The sequence below is a fragment of the Cavia porcellus genome, unplaced genomic scaffold (assembly GCF_034190915.1).
Source record: "Cavia porcellus strain 051 isolate PalLab524CR breed Dunkin Hartley unplaced genomic scaffold, mCavPor4.1 scaffold_9, whole genome shotgun sequence".
Lineage (NCBI taxonomy): Eukaryota > Metazoa > Chordata > Mammalia > Rodentia > Caviidae > Cavia > Cavia porcellus.
In genome coordinates this window covers 63,220,245-63,235,921 of record NW_026947492.1, presented here as the reverse complement: position 1 = coordinate 63,235,921, position 15,677 = coordinate 63,220,245, and the positions used below count along the sequence as shown (strand labels likewise).

Here is a 15,677-nt window from a genome sequence, read left to right as displayed (position 1 = left end):
CATATACTGGCTCATAGAACATGCTTAAGTAAATGTAAAGGAATTGAAATTATCCCACGCATACTATCAGATCACAGTGCAATGAAATTGGAAATCCATGCCAAAGGAAACCACAAGAACTTCATTAACACATGGAAATTAAATAGCACCCTATTGAACAATCAGTGGGTCTTCTTTAATGTCACCCACATTAAAGAAGAAATTAGTGTTTACAGTTGAGTGGTACTGATGGTAAACATACTAGAACTTATGGGACATAATGAAAGCAGTATTAAGCAGGAAATTTATAGCAGTGAATAGCCATATCAGGAAAATAGAGCATGCTCATATAAATGACTTAATGTTGAACCTCACTCTTCTAAAAAAGAAGAGCAGGATAACCCAAAAGCTCATACAAGAGAAGAAATTATAAAGATCAGAGCAGAAATTAACACACTGGAGACAAAAAATAATACAGAGAATCAATGAATTGAACAGTTGGTTCTTTGAAAGGTTAAATGAATTTGACAAACCCTTGGCCACCCTTACCAAAAAAGGGAAAGAGAAGTCTCAAATCTATGCCATTAGGAATGAAAATGATGAAATCACAACAAATCCTATAGAAATCCAGAAAATCCACTTTGAAAACATATATTCTAATAAGATGGAAAATACAGAAGAAATGGACAGATTCCTAGATATATATGAATTATCAAAGCTTAATCAAGAAGATATAAAAATCCTAAATAACCCAAATCAATAATTGAAATTAAAGATGTAATTAAAAACCTCTCAATGAAGGAAAGCCCAGGACTTGATGGATTTACTGCTGAATTAGTGAAGACCTAACACTACTACTTCTCAAACTCTTTAATGAAATTCAAAGGGAAGCAATACTCCCAAATTCATTCCTGGAAGCATGCATTACTCTGATTCCAAAACCAGAGAAGGACCCAACTAAGAAAGAGAATTATAGGCCAATCTCCCTAATGAATATTGATGCAAAAATCCTCAATAAGATACTGGCAAACAGACTACATTAAATCATCAAAGTGATTATACACCACGATCAAGCAGGATTCATTCCAGGGATGCACGAATGGTTCAACATATGTAAATCCATAAATGTAATACACCATATTAACAGAGCCAAGGACAAAGATCATATGATCATTCCAATAGATGCAGAAAAACTTTTGACAAAGACCAACACCCATTCACGAAAAAACTCTACTGAAAATTCGAATAGTTGATCTTTATCTCAATCTGATAAAAGCCATCTCTGACAAACCAACAGCCAACATCATACTAAATGGTCAGAATCTGAAAGCTTTCACTCTAAAATCAGGAACAAGACAAGGATGCCCACTGTCTCTACTCTTATTCAACATAGTTCTGGAAATTTTAACCAGACCATTTAGACAAGTGAAAGAAATAAAAGAATAAAGATAGGAAAGGAAGAAGTTACACATTGTTATTTGCAGATGCACGATACTCTACCTAGGAGACACTGAAAACTCCACCAAAAGACTACTACATATAATAAGCAAATTTGGTAATATAGCTGGTTACATAGTCAACACTCAAAAATCAATACCTTCCTGTACATGAATAACAAACTCACTGAGAGAGAAATCAAGGAAACAATACCTTTTACAATAGAATTCAAAAAAAATGAAATAATCTAACAAAGGATGTCTACAATGAAAACTACAGTACTCTGAAAAAGGAGATTAAAGAGGATATTAGACAATAGAGAGATAGCCCATGTTCGCAGGTAGGAATAACCGATATAGTGAAAATGGCCAAACTTCCAAAACTGTTACACAGACTGAATGCAATTCCAATCAAAATTCCAATAGCATATTTCACAGAATTAGAGAAAACAATCTGAAAATTTATCTGGAACTAGAAAAGACCTGAATAGCAAAGGCAATCCTGGGCAACAAAGACAAGACAAGGGACATCACAATCCCTGACTTGAAATTATGCCATAGAGCTACTATCATAGAACAGTGTGGTACTGGCAAAGAAACAGACCCAAAGATCAGTGGAACAGATTAGAGAATGCAGAAACAACTCCAGACACACTAAGCCACCTTATCTTTGAGAAAGGTGCCAAACACATTCACTGGAAGAAAGATAGACAATAAATGGTGTTGGAATAACTGGCTTTCTACAGGCCGAAGATTAAAACTAGACCCATATCTTTCATCATGTACTAAGCTAAAATCAGAATGGGTTAAAAATCTTAATATTAAAACAGAAACGTTAAATCTTCTGGAAGATAGAGTAGGTAAAACTCTTGAAGACATTGGTGTAGGCGAAGATTTTATGAATAAAACCCAGATTTCACGGGACTTGCCACAAAGAATCAACAAATGGAATCTCATCCTACTGAAGAGCTTTTGCACTGCAAAAGAAACCACCAAAAGAATGGAGAGACAATCCACAGTGTGGGAGAAAATGTTTGCCAGCTGTACCTCAGATAAAAGATTACTATTGAGAACATATAAAGAACTAAAAAAATTAGTCCTCCCAGATTTAAAGACCCAATCCAAAAATGAGCATCTGAGATGAACACACATTTATAGGATGAAAAAGTACAAACAGCAAATAAATATGTGAAAAAATATTCATCAGCACTGGTCATTTGAGAGATGCAAATTAAAACAACACTGAGATTTCACCTCATCCCTGACAGAATGGCTAGTATCAAGAAATCAACCAATACCAAAAGCTGGAGGGGAAAAAGGAACCCTTTCCTGTGTTGGTGGGAATGCAGACTGGTGCAATCACTGTAGAATTTAGTGTGGAGATTCCTCAAAAAATTAGGATTGGAAGTTCCATTTGAACCAGCTATTCCCCTTTTGGATATTTTCCCAAAAGAATTAAAAACATCATACCACAATGAAATATATACACCCATGTTTATAACAGCACAGTTTATAACAGCCAGAGCTTGGAAACAACCTAAATGCCCATTGACTGAGGAATAGATAAAAATGATGTGGTATTTCTATACAATGGAATACTACTCAGTCATAAAGAATGAAAACTGGATACTTATAGGTAAATGGATGTGCCTTGAGAACATAATTAGTGAAATAAATAAGACACACATGTGTAAACACTGTATTTCATTAGTGTGACAAACTGAAAAAGCATGTATATAAAAAATAGCTAAGATAGTTTTAAAAAAGAAGCATAATGGCCTCCTTTGTCACCCACATGGCCTATTCAGAAGCAAATCCAGTGCCTCCCTTCATTGAACACTTCTGTAAAGTTCTGCCTTCCCTTCTATATCTTGTCCCAGTCTTTTTGTCCCAGAATGACTTTAGCCAAAGCAACAACTCAGGTCACACCTGCCTTTATTTTAACTAACCCTCTGTGAATCATTTTGAGTTTACTTTTGGATATTTTAAGGAATTTTGATGTGCTGTAAGGTTTGGGATTTTTTTGCATGTGGATACTCAGTTGTTGTGGTATATTTATTGAAAATACAATCCTTTCTCCACTTAATTGCTTTTGCATCTTTGCCAGAAATCAATTGTCTGTTATGTGGGTATCTGTTTTGGGACTTCATATTGGTACCTTGGTGGTTTTTCTATCTTGATATCAATGCCATTTTATCATAATTGGTGTAACTTTGTGATGTCATGGGTTAGGAAGGATTGGTGCCCTAATTTTGTTCTTTTATCAAAGTTATTTAAAATATTCTGAGTCCTTTGTATTTCTACAGAAATGTAAGAATCAAAATGTTAATTATTATGAAAAATGATGATATTTTGATAAAGGATTGTGTTTTCTGATCATTATTATTTTCTTCCATTTGTTTTTGATTCTATTTTGTCTTATTTCTAATTTCTTAAAGAAAGATATGAGAATATTTCATAACTTTCTACTTTTCTAAGAAATGTACTTGGCATTTTTTTTGTGTGTGGTTTTTGTTTTTATCGGTACCGGGGATCGAACTCATGACTGCCTGCTTGCAAGGCAGGCGCTTATGCCGCTGAGCTAAATCCCCAGCCCCTGTACTTGGCATTTTTTTAAAAAGCCCTAGGAGTTCTATGGAAAAGAATCAAAGAAGATAGCACAAATTACATTAAAAAAACATGTTGACAGATATAATAACAAACATGGAATAATAATTTGATATATAGGTTAGTGAGGCACAGAGAACTATGAATAGCCATGATTAGAAAAAAACACTATGCAAGAAAGAAAGGAAAAAAGAAAAGAAAGAAAGGAGAAAGAAAAAAAGAGAAAGAATATTTGGTAGAATGGATTAAGAATAATACCCAAGATTTAGCTATTACAAATTGTGCTGCTATAAACATGGGTGCACAAAGATTGCTGTGGTATGATGTTTTTAGTTCTTTTAGGAAGATACTCAGAAGAGGAGTAGCTGGACTGGATGGGACCTCTAATCCCAGTTTTTTGAGGAACGTCCATACTGATTTCCATAGTGGTTGTACCAATCTGCACTCCCACCAGCAGTGGAGAAGGGCTCCTTTTTCCCCACAACCCCGCCAACAGTTGCTGTTTGTTGATCTCTTGATGTTAGCCACTCTTTCTGGAGTGAGATAAAATCTCAACATTGTTTAAATTTGTATTTCTCGAATGACCAAAGCTGTTGAACATTTTTTTCTTATATTTATTTGTAACTTGTATTTTTTCATCTGAGAAGTGTGTAGTCATCTCAGATGCTCATTTTTTGTGTTTTTGTTTTGTTTTGCTTTGTTTTTTGTCTTTTTGAGACAGGGTTCTGCTATGCAGCTCAGGCTGCCTTGTGCTTACTTTGTGTCCAGACTCTCTCAAACTTGCAATGATCCTTCTTCCTCAGCCTCATGAACCCTAAGATTACAGGCATGGGCCACTATGTCCAGCTGAGATGCACATTTTTTGGATTGGGTCTTTGAATTTGGGGAGGCTGATTGTCTTTAAGGCTTTATATGTTCCAGATATAAGTCCTTTGTCTGAGGATAACCACTAAAATTTTTTCCCACTCTATGAATTGCTTTTTTACTCTCTTGGTGATTTGGTATGCAAAAGATTTTTATAAGATATCCCAGTTGTTGATTCTTTGAAGTATTTCCTGTGTGATCTGGGTTTTGTTCACGAACTCTCTGCCAACATACTCATGAACTGAGGAATGGATTAAAAAAATGTGGTTAGGGGCTGGGGATATAGCTCAGTGGCACGAGTGCTTACATGGCAAGCGCGAGGTCATGAGTTCAATCCCCAGCACCAAAAGAAAAAGAAAAAACATGTGGTCTTTTTATGCAATCGAATTCTATTCAGCCATAAAGAATGATAAACTGGAGACTTTTACGGGCAAATGCATGCAACCAGAGATCATACTTTAAGTGGAATAAAGTGTAAACATCTTATTGTCCCCCTGGTGTGAGAAACAGAAAGAGTAATTAAGGTCCAAAATGTACAACAGTATTGTGAAACGGGAAGAAATTGTTCAAAGGGGAAAAGGTACTAGGATGGAAGGAAGGGAAAAGGAAAAACACAATACTAGACAGTTACGCCACTAGTTTCTCTTAGTTCATTATCATTGAGAAGAAACATTTTATGCTAATACCATCTGGAGAATTTTTTATATCTTATATTGTGAGTATTTTAAAAATAACAATACTCTATGTATTAACTATCATTATTCTCCTATTATTATGAAATTTTGTTTTACATTTTTTCCATAAAAAATTTTTTTATAGAAATAAGATCCAACAATATGCTGCACACAAGAAGATTTAAAAGGAAATTCCTAGGCTGGAAGTCAAAGAATGGAAAACAATACTCCATGAGACAGGAACCTGGAAAAAAGCAGGGTAGCTATTCTACTTGCAGACAAAGTGGATTTAAGGCCAAGAGTGATCAGAAGAGACAAAGAAGGTCATTACATACTTTTTTAGCTTTTTTTGGGGGGGGGGCTTTTTCCTTTTCATCGGTACTGGGGATCGAACTCACAACTGCCTGCTTGCAAGGCAGGTGCTTATGCCACTAAGCTAAATCCCCAGCCCCCACAGTCATCTCAATAGATGCAGAAAAAGCACCTAACAAAGTCTGACATCCATTCATGATAAAATCATAAAGAAAATTGGAATAGATGGTCTTTTATCTCAACATGATAAAAGCCATCTGAGACAAACCAACAGCCAGAATTACAATAAATGGTCAAAACCTGAAAACTTTCACTCTAAAATCAGGGTCCAGGCAGGATGCCCACTATCACCACTCCTGCTTAATATAGTTCTGGAAACATCTGCCAGAGCAATTAGATAAGAGAAAAAAATAAAAAGAATGAGAATAGGAAAGGAATAAATTACATCATCATTATTCGTGGATGACATGATGCTCTCCATAGAAGATCCCAAAAACTCCACTGAAAGATTTCTAAACTTAATAACCAAATTCAGTAGTGTAGCTGGATATAAACACTCAATAATCAATAGCATTCCTGTACATAAACAACAAACTCACTGAGAGAAAAGCTAGGGAAACAACACCTTTACAATAGTATCCGGAAAAATGAAACACTTAAGAATCAATTTAACAAAGGAAGTAAAAGATCTATACATTGAAAACTACAGTACTCTCAAGAAGGAGATTGAAGAGGATAATCAGAAAATGGAAAGATAGCCCTTGTTCTTGGACAGGCAAAGCCAAGATAGTGAAAATGGTCATACTTGCAAAACTCTTATATAGATTTATTATAATCCCAGTCAAAATACCAATAGCATTCCTCACAGAACTACAGAAAAAAGTCCTGAAATTCATATGGAATTAGAAGAAGCCTAGAATAGCAAAATCAATTCTAAGCAACAAGGGCAAGGCAGGAGAACATCACAACCCCAAAGGTGAAATTTAAAAACTACCAAGAAATAAAAGCCCAGGTCCTGAAAGATTCACTGCTGAATTCTATAAGAACATAAAAGAACATCTCACTCCAGAGGCCTTCTATAAGCAAGGCCACCATGATAAAACAAACAAAAAACAGCATAGTACTGGCAAGAAAATAGACCTAACGATCAATGCAACAGAGTAGAAGACGCAGAAACAACTCCAAACACATTCAGCTACCTTATCTTTGACAAAGGGGTCAAAGAGCTTCACTGGGAAAATAAATGATGGCAGAAAAAATGGGTTTCCACATGTTGAAAATTGAATCCCTAGACCCATATCTCTTATCATGCACTAAACTAAAATCGAAATGGATCAAAGATCTAAATACAAAAATGGAAACATTTAATCTGCTGGAAGACAAAATAGGTAAAACTCTTGAAGACACAGGCAAAGACTTCATTAACAAAACCCCAAATGTACTGGAAAATGTTACAAAGAATCAACAACTGGGATCACATCAAATTAAAAAGGTTTTTTTTTTTTTGTTTATTTGTTGCATAACAAAAGAAATAATCAGAGTGAAGAGACAACCCACAGAATGGGAAAATTTTTACTAGGTACCCTTCAAAGAACTAACATTTGCAGCAGTGGTGGTGAACCTACAGCACATGTGTTATTGTATTTTTCTTTTATGACAAAATATTTTAATGTATGAGTTTTTTTTCTAAATTAAAACTTCAGTATTCAGGTTTAACTTCAATACTGGAACATTGTGATAAATACATGGATTTTGCATTGTATTTCGGGCACTCAATCTATAAAGTTTTGCCATCATTCCTCTAGAATATATAGAGAACTCAAAAAATCAAACCTTCCAAACTTAAAAACCTAATCCTAAAATGGGGATCTGAAATGAATACATACGTCTCAGATGAAGAAGCACAGACAGCAAATAAACACATAAAAAATGTTCAACATCCTTGGTCACTCGTGAAATGCAAATTAAAACATCTCTGAGGTTTCATCTCACTCCAGAAAGAATGGCCATAATCAACAAATCAACCAATAACAAATGCTGACAGGGATGTGGTGATAAATGAGCCCTTCTCCACTGTTGGTGAGAGTGTAGACTGGTGCAACCACTATGGAAATCAGTGTGGGATTCCTCCAAATACTAAAGCTAAGGGTTCTATTTGACCCAGCTATTTCCCTTCTAGGTGTCTTCCCAAAAGAGTTAAAAACATCATACCACAGAGCTATATGCCTACTTTTGTTTATAGCAGCCCAGTTTACAACAGCTAAATCTCAGAAATGGATAAAGAAAATGTGGTATTTATATACAGTGGAGTACTAATGTACTCTGCCATAAAGAAGGATATTTGAGTCATTTTTAGATAAATGAATGCACTTCAAGGCTATGATTTTAAGTGCAATAAATCTTTTTTAAAAAGAGTGCATTGAATATAATTGTCAGGCTTAGAGGTGACATGGTAAGGTGAGGTCACTTTGGAAAATATGAACTCTCCGGAGGCAGATATCCAAGAGGTAGCAGATGGGTAATGAGGAGAGTTGATATATTGAAATCAGAGCAGGGAGGAACTCCCCAGGGAAAGAAGAAAGAGAAAAGAGCAGCTCGAAGGGTAGGTCAAACCTCAGAGGGAGCCAGACTATTCCTTGGGTTACCAGGAGCTCTTTGCTTCTGGCCTTTGGGCTCTGTGAGATACCCTGGTGTCCTTGTGATAAATTCTCCTTGAAAGCCGGACATAGTAGCACATACCTGTAATCTCAGCACTGGGGAGGCTGAGGCAGGAGGTTCACCATGAGTCTGAAGCCAGCCTAGGCAACATAGTAAGTTCCAGACCAACTTGGGTTACATAGTGAGACCCTGTCTCAATCTTTTAAAAATTCCCTCAAGGCTTACTCTAGCTAAGGGCAGTTCAGTTGCCATCAGAAGGGTCTCATGTAACATATCATCCCCTCATGAGACCCAGTCACCCAACATAGTCATCGGGTGTCTATTCATTCAGGCATTTAATGCTGGACACCTCCTAGCTCCTCCTTCACCTTTCCCACCCCCACCCTCAGCCCTGCTCAGGTTTACACTGCTCCTCACAGATGTCCCTACGTCTTCCCTCACCCCTGCTAGACCACTTGCCACCGAGGAGTGTAAGCAGCTCCTAAAGCTTTAGTCTGGTTATTTCCCTTTCCTGACTAAAAACTGTGTGCTGAAACTGTGTGCTGAAATATCTCAGCATGGACTGAAAATGCATAATGGAAATTACTTGCTTTTTCAGAAAACAGAAAAAAGCATCCCTCCTTACCCTCAGGACAGAGTGCAACCTCTTTCCTGGTCTTTGAGGCCCTCCTTCACTTGGCCTTCTGTGACACCTTTAACCTGGTTCTCTACCACCCCTGCTTGGCTTCTCCAGTACAGAACGAAGTTCCGTGTGGGGCTTTGCTCTTTCCCCTTGACTTGGGCCACCCTTCTCCTGGTTGCCTGCTCTTCAAGGCTCAGCTCAGGGTGGCCCCTTCAGGAAGCCCTCTGACTCCCCAGGGCTTGCCCACCACTCTGTGCTGTCGGGTGTCACTGCCCTTATGTGTGGCCCATCTCCCCTCCTGGCTATGAATGCTATGAGACCAGGGACCATGTATGACTCCATTCTATGTCCTCAGGGCTCAGCCAAGGCCAGGCACAGATGAGACCCCCAGAATGTTTTGCAGGACTTTGACAGGCTTTCTGGACACAACTGACACAAGACACACCCCTGCAAGGCAGGTGGGTTGCTGACCCCACGCAGTGTCAGGGGTAGGAAGACAAAAAGTGGGGGCAGAGTGACGAAGGCCGGGGTGGGAATCGAGGAAGTAGAGAAAAGGTAATCCCTTTCATAGCCAAGGCTGCTGCCCTTTCTCTGTCCTTCCTCTCATTTTATTCAGAGCAATTCTCTTGTCATTTCTCCTCTTCCAGGCCCTTGCTGAACCAGGCCTCTCTTGAGAATGTGACTCTGAATCTCCCCAATAGCCCCGAAATTTCCCAGGTCCCCAAACATTTCTGGGTGTCCCAAACCTCTCCATCAAATATTAAACTTTCCCTTATGACTCCTAAAGGTCCATTAAGTCTCCCAAATTTCAGCTCAAAAAACTCTTTCCCTGCCCCTCGCCCAGGAGGAGGTTGGCAAGCCCCTTACCTAGGCCTTCTGCAGGGTGGTGTTGGGCTCTTGCAATGGTCACCAGTGCAGGGGGAGGACAGCTTTCTCCTTTATATTGTCAACTCTCCACCCCTAGTAGCTCCCCCACACAGCTGCTCAGAAATGTGACACTCCCCCATCTATTTCTGGATGTTGTCAAGACTCAGGAGCACTAGCCTCTCTGCCCAGTCTGACCTGGGCGTATGCTCTTCCTATGAAAAAAGAAAAGTCCCTATTGCCTGTGGGAAGGTGGGCTGAGGCATAGAGGATCCCAGCTGGGACAACTGCCTTCTCCCTGAATTGGGTCCTCCCTCTGATCAGCCCCGGAGAGGAAAGAGAGGTGGTGGCAGCATCCCTGGCCCTAGGGCCATGTCCTTACATTTTGTTTCTTTCTTGTGAACACTGAGACTCACTTGAGGTACAAGGAGAGATCTGCACCGAGGAGCCTGGACTCTGTTTCTTGGTTCCAGCCATGTCTTGCCTGTGCCCCTGCCTAGGGACTTATTTGCCTCTATCACTTGGGGCCCTGTGAGAGTTCCAGGTTCTAGGACAGGAGAAGCAATCTCCAGAGCTGGAGGGCAGAGAGAGGACAAAGCAGAGGTCCCAGTAAGACTGGCTCCAGGGGCTGCCCCAGCCATCCCAGCTGTCCCCTCACAGCATCTCCTCTCCCGGCAACCCCAAACACTCAGGTCCCTCCAGGGGGAGGGATAGGCAGGGTGTGTAGGCAAGGCGCTGTGTTTCCCAAGAACTGTCAACAGTGGAGTGAGTCCTGATTTTCTAATCAAGGAGGACCCTGGGCTGGCCAGTCTTCAGTGGAGGGGGGTAAAAGAACTTGACTTAAAGCTGTTTCCCACTAAGCACTCCGTGGGAATGCCACTCTTTCCAGCATCCCCCTCATTTTCTCTTGGACACATTTCCTCTCCTCCTTTGGTCTTCAGAAAGAATTTTGGAGGGGAAAAAGAACAACAACAAAGCATTCTGGGCGAAGGAAACTTTATTTGGCTGATAATCAGAGGAGCGGGGGACAGGGATGGGATAAATTAATGAGCCAGACCACGACGGGGTCTTTGGATAGGTCAAACCTGCCCGGCCACGCTCGCCCCAGCAGGCAGCATCTCCCAGAGCCTGACTTTCAGGAGCCCTCCTGCTCCGCGGCTTTGAAGGGCACCCCTCCTCCAGGCTCAGGCTGACTGGAAGCTCCTCTCTGCGCCACCTACTGATTCTGCAGCTGGCCCCTTCTCCTGTTACCCCTAATTGGGCAACCAAAACTCACAGCCAGGTTATTTATGGACTGGCCCAGGGGAGCGGGGAGAGGAAGCTACTGTTTACAAACATGAGGTCACCAGAGTCGCAGATCAAAGCAAGAAGGTCTGGGGAAGGGGCTGGGATGGGCCCGAGACCCCAGACGAGAACTCTGCCCCTGACTCACCTCTGCCGGGGGAAGGAGGATAAAGAGGAGACAGGGGAGCGGGGGCTGTCCAGATGCGCGGCACTTGACTAGCGGGCCACATGCAGATCGCATGCAAATCAGCGAGCGCACGCGTGGCCCCCTCGTGGCAAGCGGTAGCTCCGCGGGGCGACCCTCGCGCGGCTGCCCGGCCGGGTGGTCTGGGGCCGGGCGGGCCAGGCCAGGGCCCCGCGGAGGCGGAGTCTCACGAGTTCCTTTCCCAGCCTGGCCTCGCAGGGCCCCGGAGGGTCCTGGGGAGGAGCCCACCGTCCCAGCGGGGGAGTTTCGCGCTCAGCCCCTCACTCCGCCACTCCCGCTCCGCACGCCCCCGTCTGTTGTTGGGCAGCGGTGTCGGGTTACCGCCCAGGGGCTATAGTTAGCCGTGGGGACTTTGTGTGGCAATCCGCGGAGAGCGCCGGCCCGCCGGACTCTACCCTCCGCCTGCCGCAAGCACCAGCGCTCCTTCCCGCTCAGCTCCGCAACCTCCAGGTGAGTCCTCGGGCTCGGGCCCGCTTTCCAGCGGAGTCCTACGACGCCCCTCTTTACCGTCCCCAAAGAGTCCCGGGGTCGGAGATTCTGAGTCTGGGGGCGTCTGCGGGCCAGGGGAGCCGAAAGTCCGCCTTGTGCTTAGGACGGTAAAACCCAAGGCCCCGCCCACCACAGGCTACGCTCCGGCCACGCCCACTCAGCCCGCTTCCTGCGGACCCGGACCCAGGACCCCTGAAGTGGTAGGAAGAAGGGTGCTGGAGCCCATCAAGCCGGGACTCCACCTTCACTAGGACCTCACCGTGCAAGACTTCTCCAGGGAGGATGCTGGAGGCTCTGTTGATCGTCCTCAGCTGCTTTGGCCTCCAAATCCTCTGGCAGGTAACTCCGGGAACCATCCCTTGCCACCAAAGGGATTGTTGGGGGCAGATCCTGAGGAGGTGGCCTGGGGAGTGACTGCTCTGTGACTCCCTTCCACCAAGTCCTCTTCCTCTCTGGAACTGCCATGCCTGAGAAACCTCAAGTTCCCACTCCTTGTCCCAGAACCATGACAGCCACAGCTCATGCGAGCCTATCTCCTTCATCAGCCCTCTCTGTCCTCTTCCATTACAGGCTCAGCCCACTCAAGCCCCTTTGGTTACCCCATCCATCCCCAAGCTTGGGAAAAAGGCTTGTTTTGTTTTGGTTTTTGTTTGGTTTTTTTTTGAGACAGGGTCTCACTATTTAGTTCACACTTGCCTTGAACTTACTATGTAGTTCAAGCTGGCCTCAAACTTGTGGCTATTCTCTTGCCTCAGCCTCCAGAGTGCTGGGATTATGAGCATGTGCCACCATGCCAAGCAGGATAAAGGCTTCTGTGTGAAGCATAGGAAAATTCAGAAACCTCAGAGCTGACAGTGGTTTGGAGTAGTGGTTGAGCACTCACAAAGGCTTCCCAGTGGGGCCGAGCAGTTGGACACTGGACACTGACTTTGTGTTTATCATCGGTGGACTGAATCTTAGAGCCAGAAAGTGCCTGGAGCCCTCTAGCCCCACCTTCCCACTGGCGCAGAAACGTTTCAAACATGACACTTATTAGATTGTGCAAAAGTGACCTTCATGCTATCCTCACAATATCCCTGGGAGGTTGGAAGTATCTTCATTTACAGGTAGAGAATCTGAAGCTCAGAAAAGTTGAGGCTTGCCAAGATCCCACAGCTATTAGGTGATGTTTGGATCCATGTCAGTCCAACTCCAGAGCCTGTGTTGTTCTTAGGACCTTGCCAGGTTGCATACACCAGATGCTTGGGCAGAGAAATGAGATTCTGGACTGGGCACAGTGGCACACACCTATAATTCCAGCCACTTGAGAGCTTGAGGCAGGAGAATTACAAGTTCAAGGCCAGCCTGAGCAATTTATCCAGGCCATGTCTCAAATAAAAACTAACAAGGGCTGTGATATAGCTCAGCAGGAGATTGCTCTCCTAGCATTTGCAAGAAGGCTCCTGTTCAGTCCCCCAGACTGCCAAAAAAAGAGAGAGAGAGAGAAAGGAAGGAGATTCTGTGTTCCTGAGCTGGCCTGCCACCAGGACCCTTGTCTAGTGCTATGAACTTACATTCTTTCCTGTTGTGGCTCCTCTCTTCCTTACACCCATAGGCCCAGGCTGTTCCTATCCTGCCCCTGGGCCTGGCTCCAGACACTTTCGATGATGCCTATGTGGGCTGCTTGGAGGTCATGGAAGAAAAGGCAGCTGCCCTGCTAAAAGAGGAGATGGCCCACCATGCCTTGCTGCGGGAGTCCTGGGAGGCAGCCCAGGAGGCCTGGGAGCACCGGCGTCGAGAGCTCACTCTGCCCCCTGGCTTCAAAGCCCAGCACGCAATAGCCATTATGGTCTATACCAACTCATCTAACACCTTGTACTGGGAGCTAAACCAGGCTGTGCGCACGGGCGGTGGCTCCCGGGAGCACTACATGAGGCACTTCCCCTTCAAGGCCCTGCATTTCTACCTGACCCAAGCCCTGCAGCTGCTTCGCGGCAGCGAAGGCTGCAGCAGGGAACCTGGGGCAGTGGTGTTTCGAGGCGTGGGCAGCCTTCAGTTTGAACCCAAGAGGCTTGGGGACTTGGTCCGCTTTGGCCAGTTTGCTTCCAGCTCCCTGGATGAGGCAGTGGCGCGCAGGTTTGGTAATGCCACCTTCTTCTCTCTAAGGACTTGCTTTGGGGCCTCTATCCAGGCCTTGTCTGTCTTCCCTGAGGAGCGCGAAGTGCTGATTCCCCCCCATGAAGTCTTCTTGGTCACTGGGTTCTCCCAGGATGGAGCCCGGAATGAAGTGACTCTCTGGAGCTATAATCAGACCTGCAGCCACTTTAACTGCGCATATCTGGGTGGTGAGCTGTGCATGGGGGATGTGGGATTTGTAGGGTGGATAAACTAAACCAGGATGTCCCCACATGGTCCCCAGAGCCTTCACAGACCCACTTGATTAAAGGTGAAAGTTGGAGGCTAGGAGTGAGCTGCAGTTGTCGTCTGAGAATCAGAGTCTACCAGGTCCTGTAAGCGTTTTTCTAGATCTGTGAATATTCTCAGATGAGCCTGTATGTTCTCAGAAAGTTCCACCTGTTCTACCAAAGAAGCCTGCTTAAGGAAATTGGATAACAGAGTAAAGATTTGGGGTACGGCTTTAGATCTCAGGAAGATCTTAGGCTCGATGGGGGTTTGACAGGACCCAAATGTGCTGTCCCCAAGGCTGAGGGCGGGACTGAATGGAAGAGTAAGTGGGGGTGGGAGCACGGATGGACAGGCACTGGGAAAGACTTCCTGGGGACAGGAGGAGGAAGGGAAGTCAGAAGTTTGTTTTTAGGTGAAGCAAAAGATAGGTGGAGGGGGAATGTCCCCCACCCTGGCCGGGGCACATGCCTCACTGAGCTGTCTGTTGCAGGGCAGAAGAGGCGAGACTGTGTGTCTGTACCAGGTGGGTCACCTTCTTGCCTCCCGCCTCAGCTGCTTCAACTCCTCATCAGCTTTCTGTTCTTTTCACTGTTTTTTCTCCTTTCTGTATAGCAGTAGGGCAGCCAGAGTCACCCTATGAAGGGGTTTCCCCTCTGTTCTCCTGGAAGACCCCGTTCTTGGGCCCTGGAAGGTTCCAGCTCTCAGGAGCTGGGCCGTGAAAGCCCAACACTATCACTTAGGAATCCTGGGAACTGACGAGCTTCATATGAAGAAGAGGGGCTTCACATGGCCTTACGAAGCAAGAGCATGGTTCCAGACCCAGCCCAAGCAGCCATCTCCCCAGTTCGGGTTTGGGGAGACCTGAGGTCATGGCAGGGTTGAGGGAGTCCCACTATGTGCTAGGGACTTTCTGGGACAAGCAGGGGAAGTACCGTGGTGGCCACTCAATTAAACAGCGTTGTAGAATGGAGACATGGAATTTGATGACTGGTTTATTCTCTGATTCTGAACTGTCTGCCCTTACTAGGTTCAGGGACTGAGGGACTAAAGAGTTCACTTCCTGATCACCCTAGACATGTCCCCTGTCACATGAGATAGCTTGCAAACCCAGCAGCTTTAACAACTAGAGTGTCCCCCAACAACCAGGAAGACAGAAAGGCACAGATGTGTTCCTCAGCCTGTCTGTGTGATGAGGAATGCAGGGCCGAGGAAGGACACAGCTTGCTCAAGGTCAGACAGTGTTGAAACTCAGAACTGTTTCCACTGAAGAGCTGAGGAAGCCCAAAGTATGATTCTGA

At 44.1% G+C, this 15,677-nt stretch overlaps 2 protein-coding genes across 3 annotated transcripts in view; one reads left to right on the top strand and one right to left on the bottom strand.

Moving 5' to 3' along the window:
* The window catches only part of LOC100715659 (GPI-linked NAD(P)(+)--arginine ADP-ribosyltransferase 1), a 28,659-nt gene extending 18,539 nt beyond the window's left edge, over nucleotides 1-10,120 (bottom strand). The window contains exon 1 of the mRNA XM_013145379.2: nucleotides 10,020-10,120. The gene's annotated coding sequence lies outside the window, so the exon portion shown is untranslated. The remainder of the gene's footprint in view (nucleotides 1-10,019) is intronic.
* A 1,191-nt stretch (nucleotides 10,121-11,311) lies between these two features.
* On the top strand, nucleotides 11,312-15,349 carry Art5 (ADP-ribosyltransferase 5). 2 transcript variants are annotated; one of them, XM_013145378.3, is made up of 5 exons: nucleotides 11,312-11,955; nucleotides 12,130-12,333; nucleotides 13,589-14,318; nucleotides 14,870-14,902; nucleotides 14,995-15,349. In XM_013145378.3, exons 2-5 carry the CDS (start codon nucleotides 12,277-12,279, stop codon nucleotides 15,096-15,098), a joined length of 924 nt encoding a protein of 307 aa, XP_013000832.1. In that variant the 5' UTR covers nucleotides 11,312-11,955; nucleotides 12,130-12,276; the 3' UTR covers nucleotides 15,099-15,349. The 2 variants fall into 2 exon arrangements, with proteins under 2 accessions (XP_013000832.1, XP_013000831.1); XM_013145377.3 differs by having other exon boundaries at nucleotides 11,315-11,955; nucleotides 14,992-15,349.
* The last annotated feature ends 328 nt before the right edge of the window (nucleotides 15,350-15,677 follow it).

Coding starts and splice junctions, on each gene's coding strand:
- Art5 (XM_013145377.3), top strand. CDS start 12,277: ATGCTGGAGGCTCTGTTGATCGTCCTCAGCTGCTTTGGCCTCCAAATC. Junction 14,319..14,869: donor TAACTGCGCATATCTGGGTG/GTGAGCTGTGCA, acceptor TGTCTGTTGCAG/GGCAGAAGAGGCGAGACTGT. Junction 14,903..14,991: donor AGACTGTGTGTCTGTACCAG/GTGGGTCACCTT, acceptor CTTTCTGTATAG/CAGTAGGGCAGCCAGAGTCA.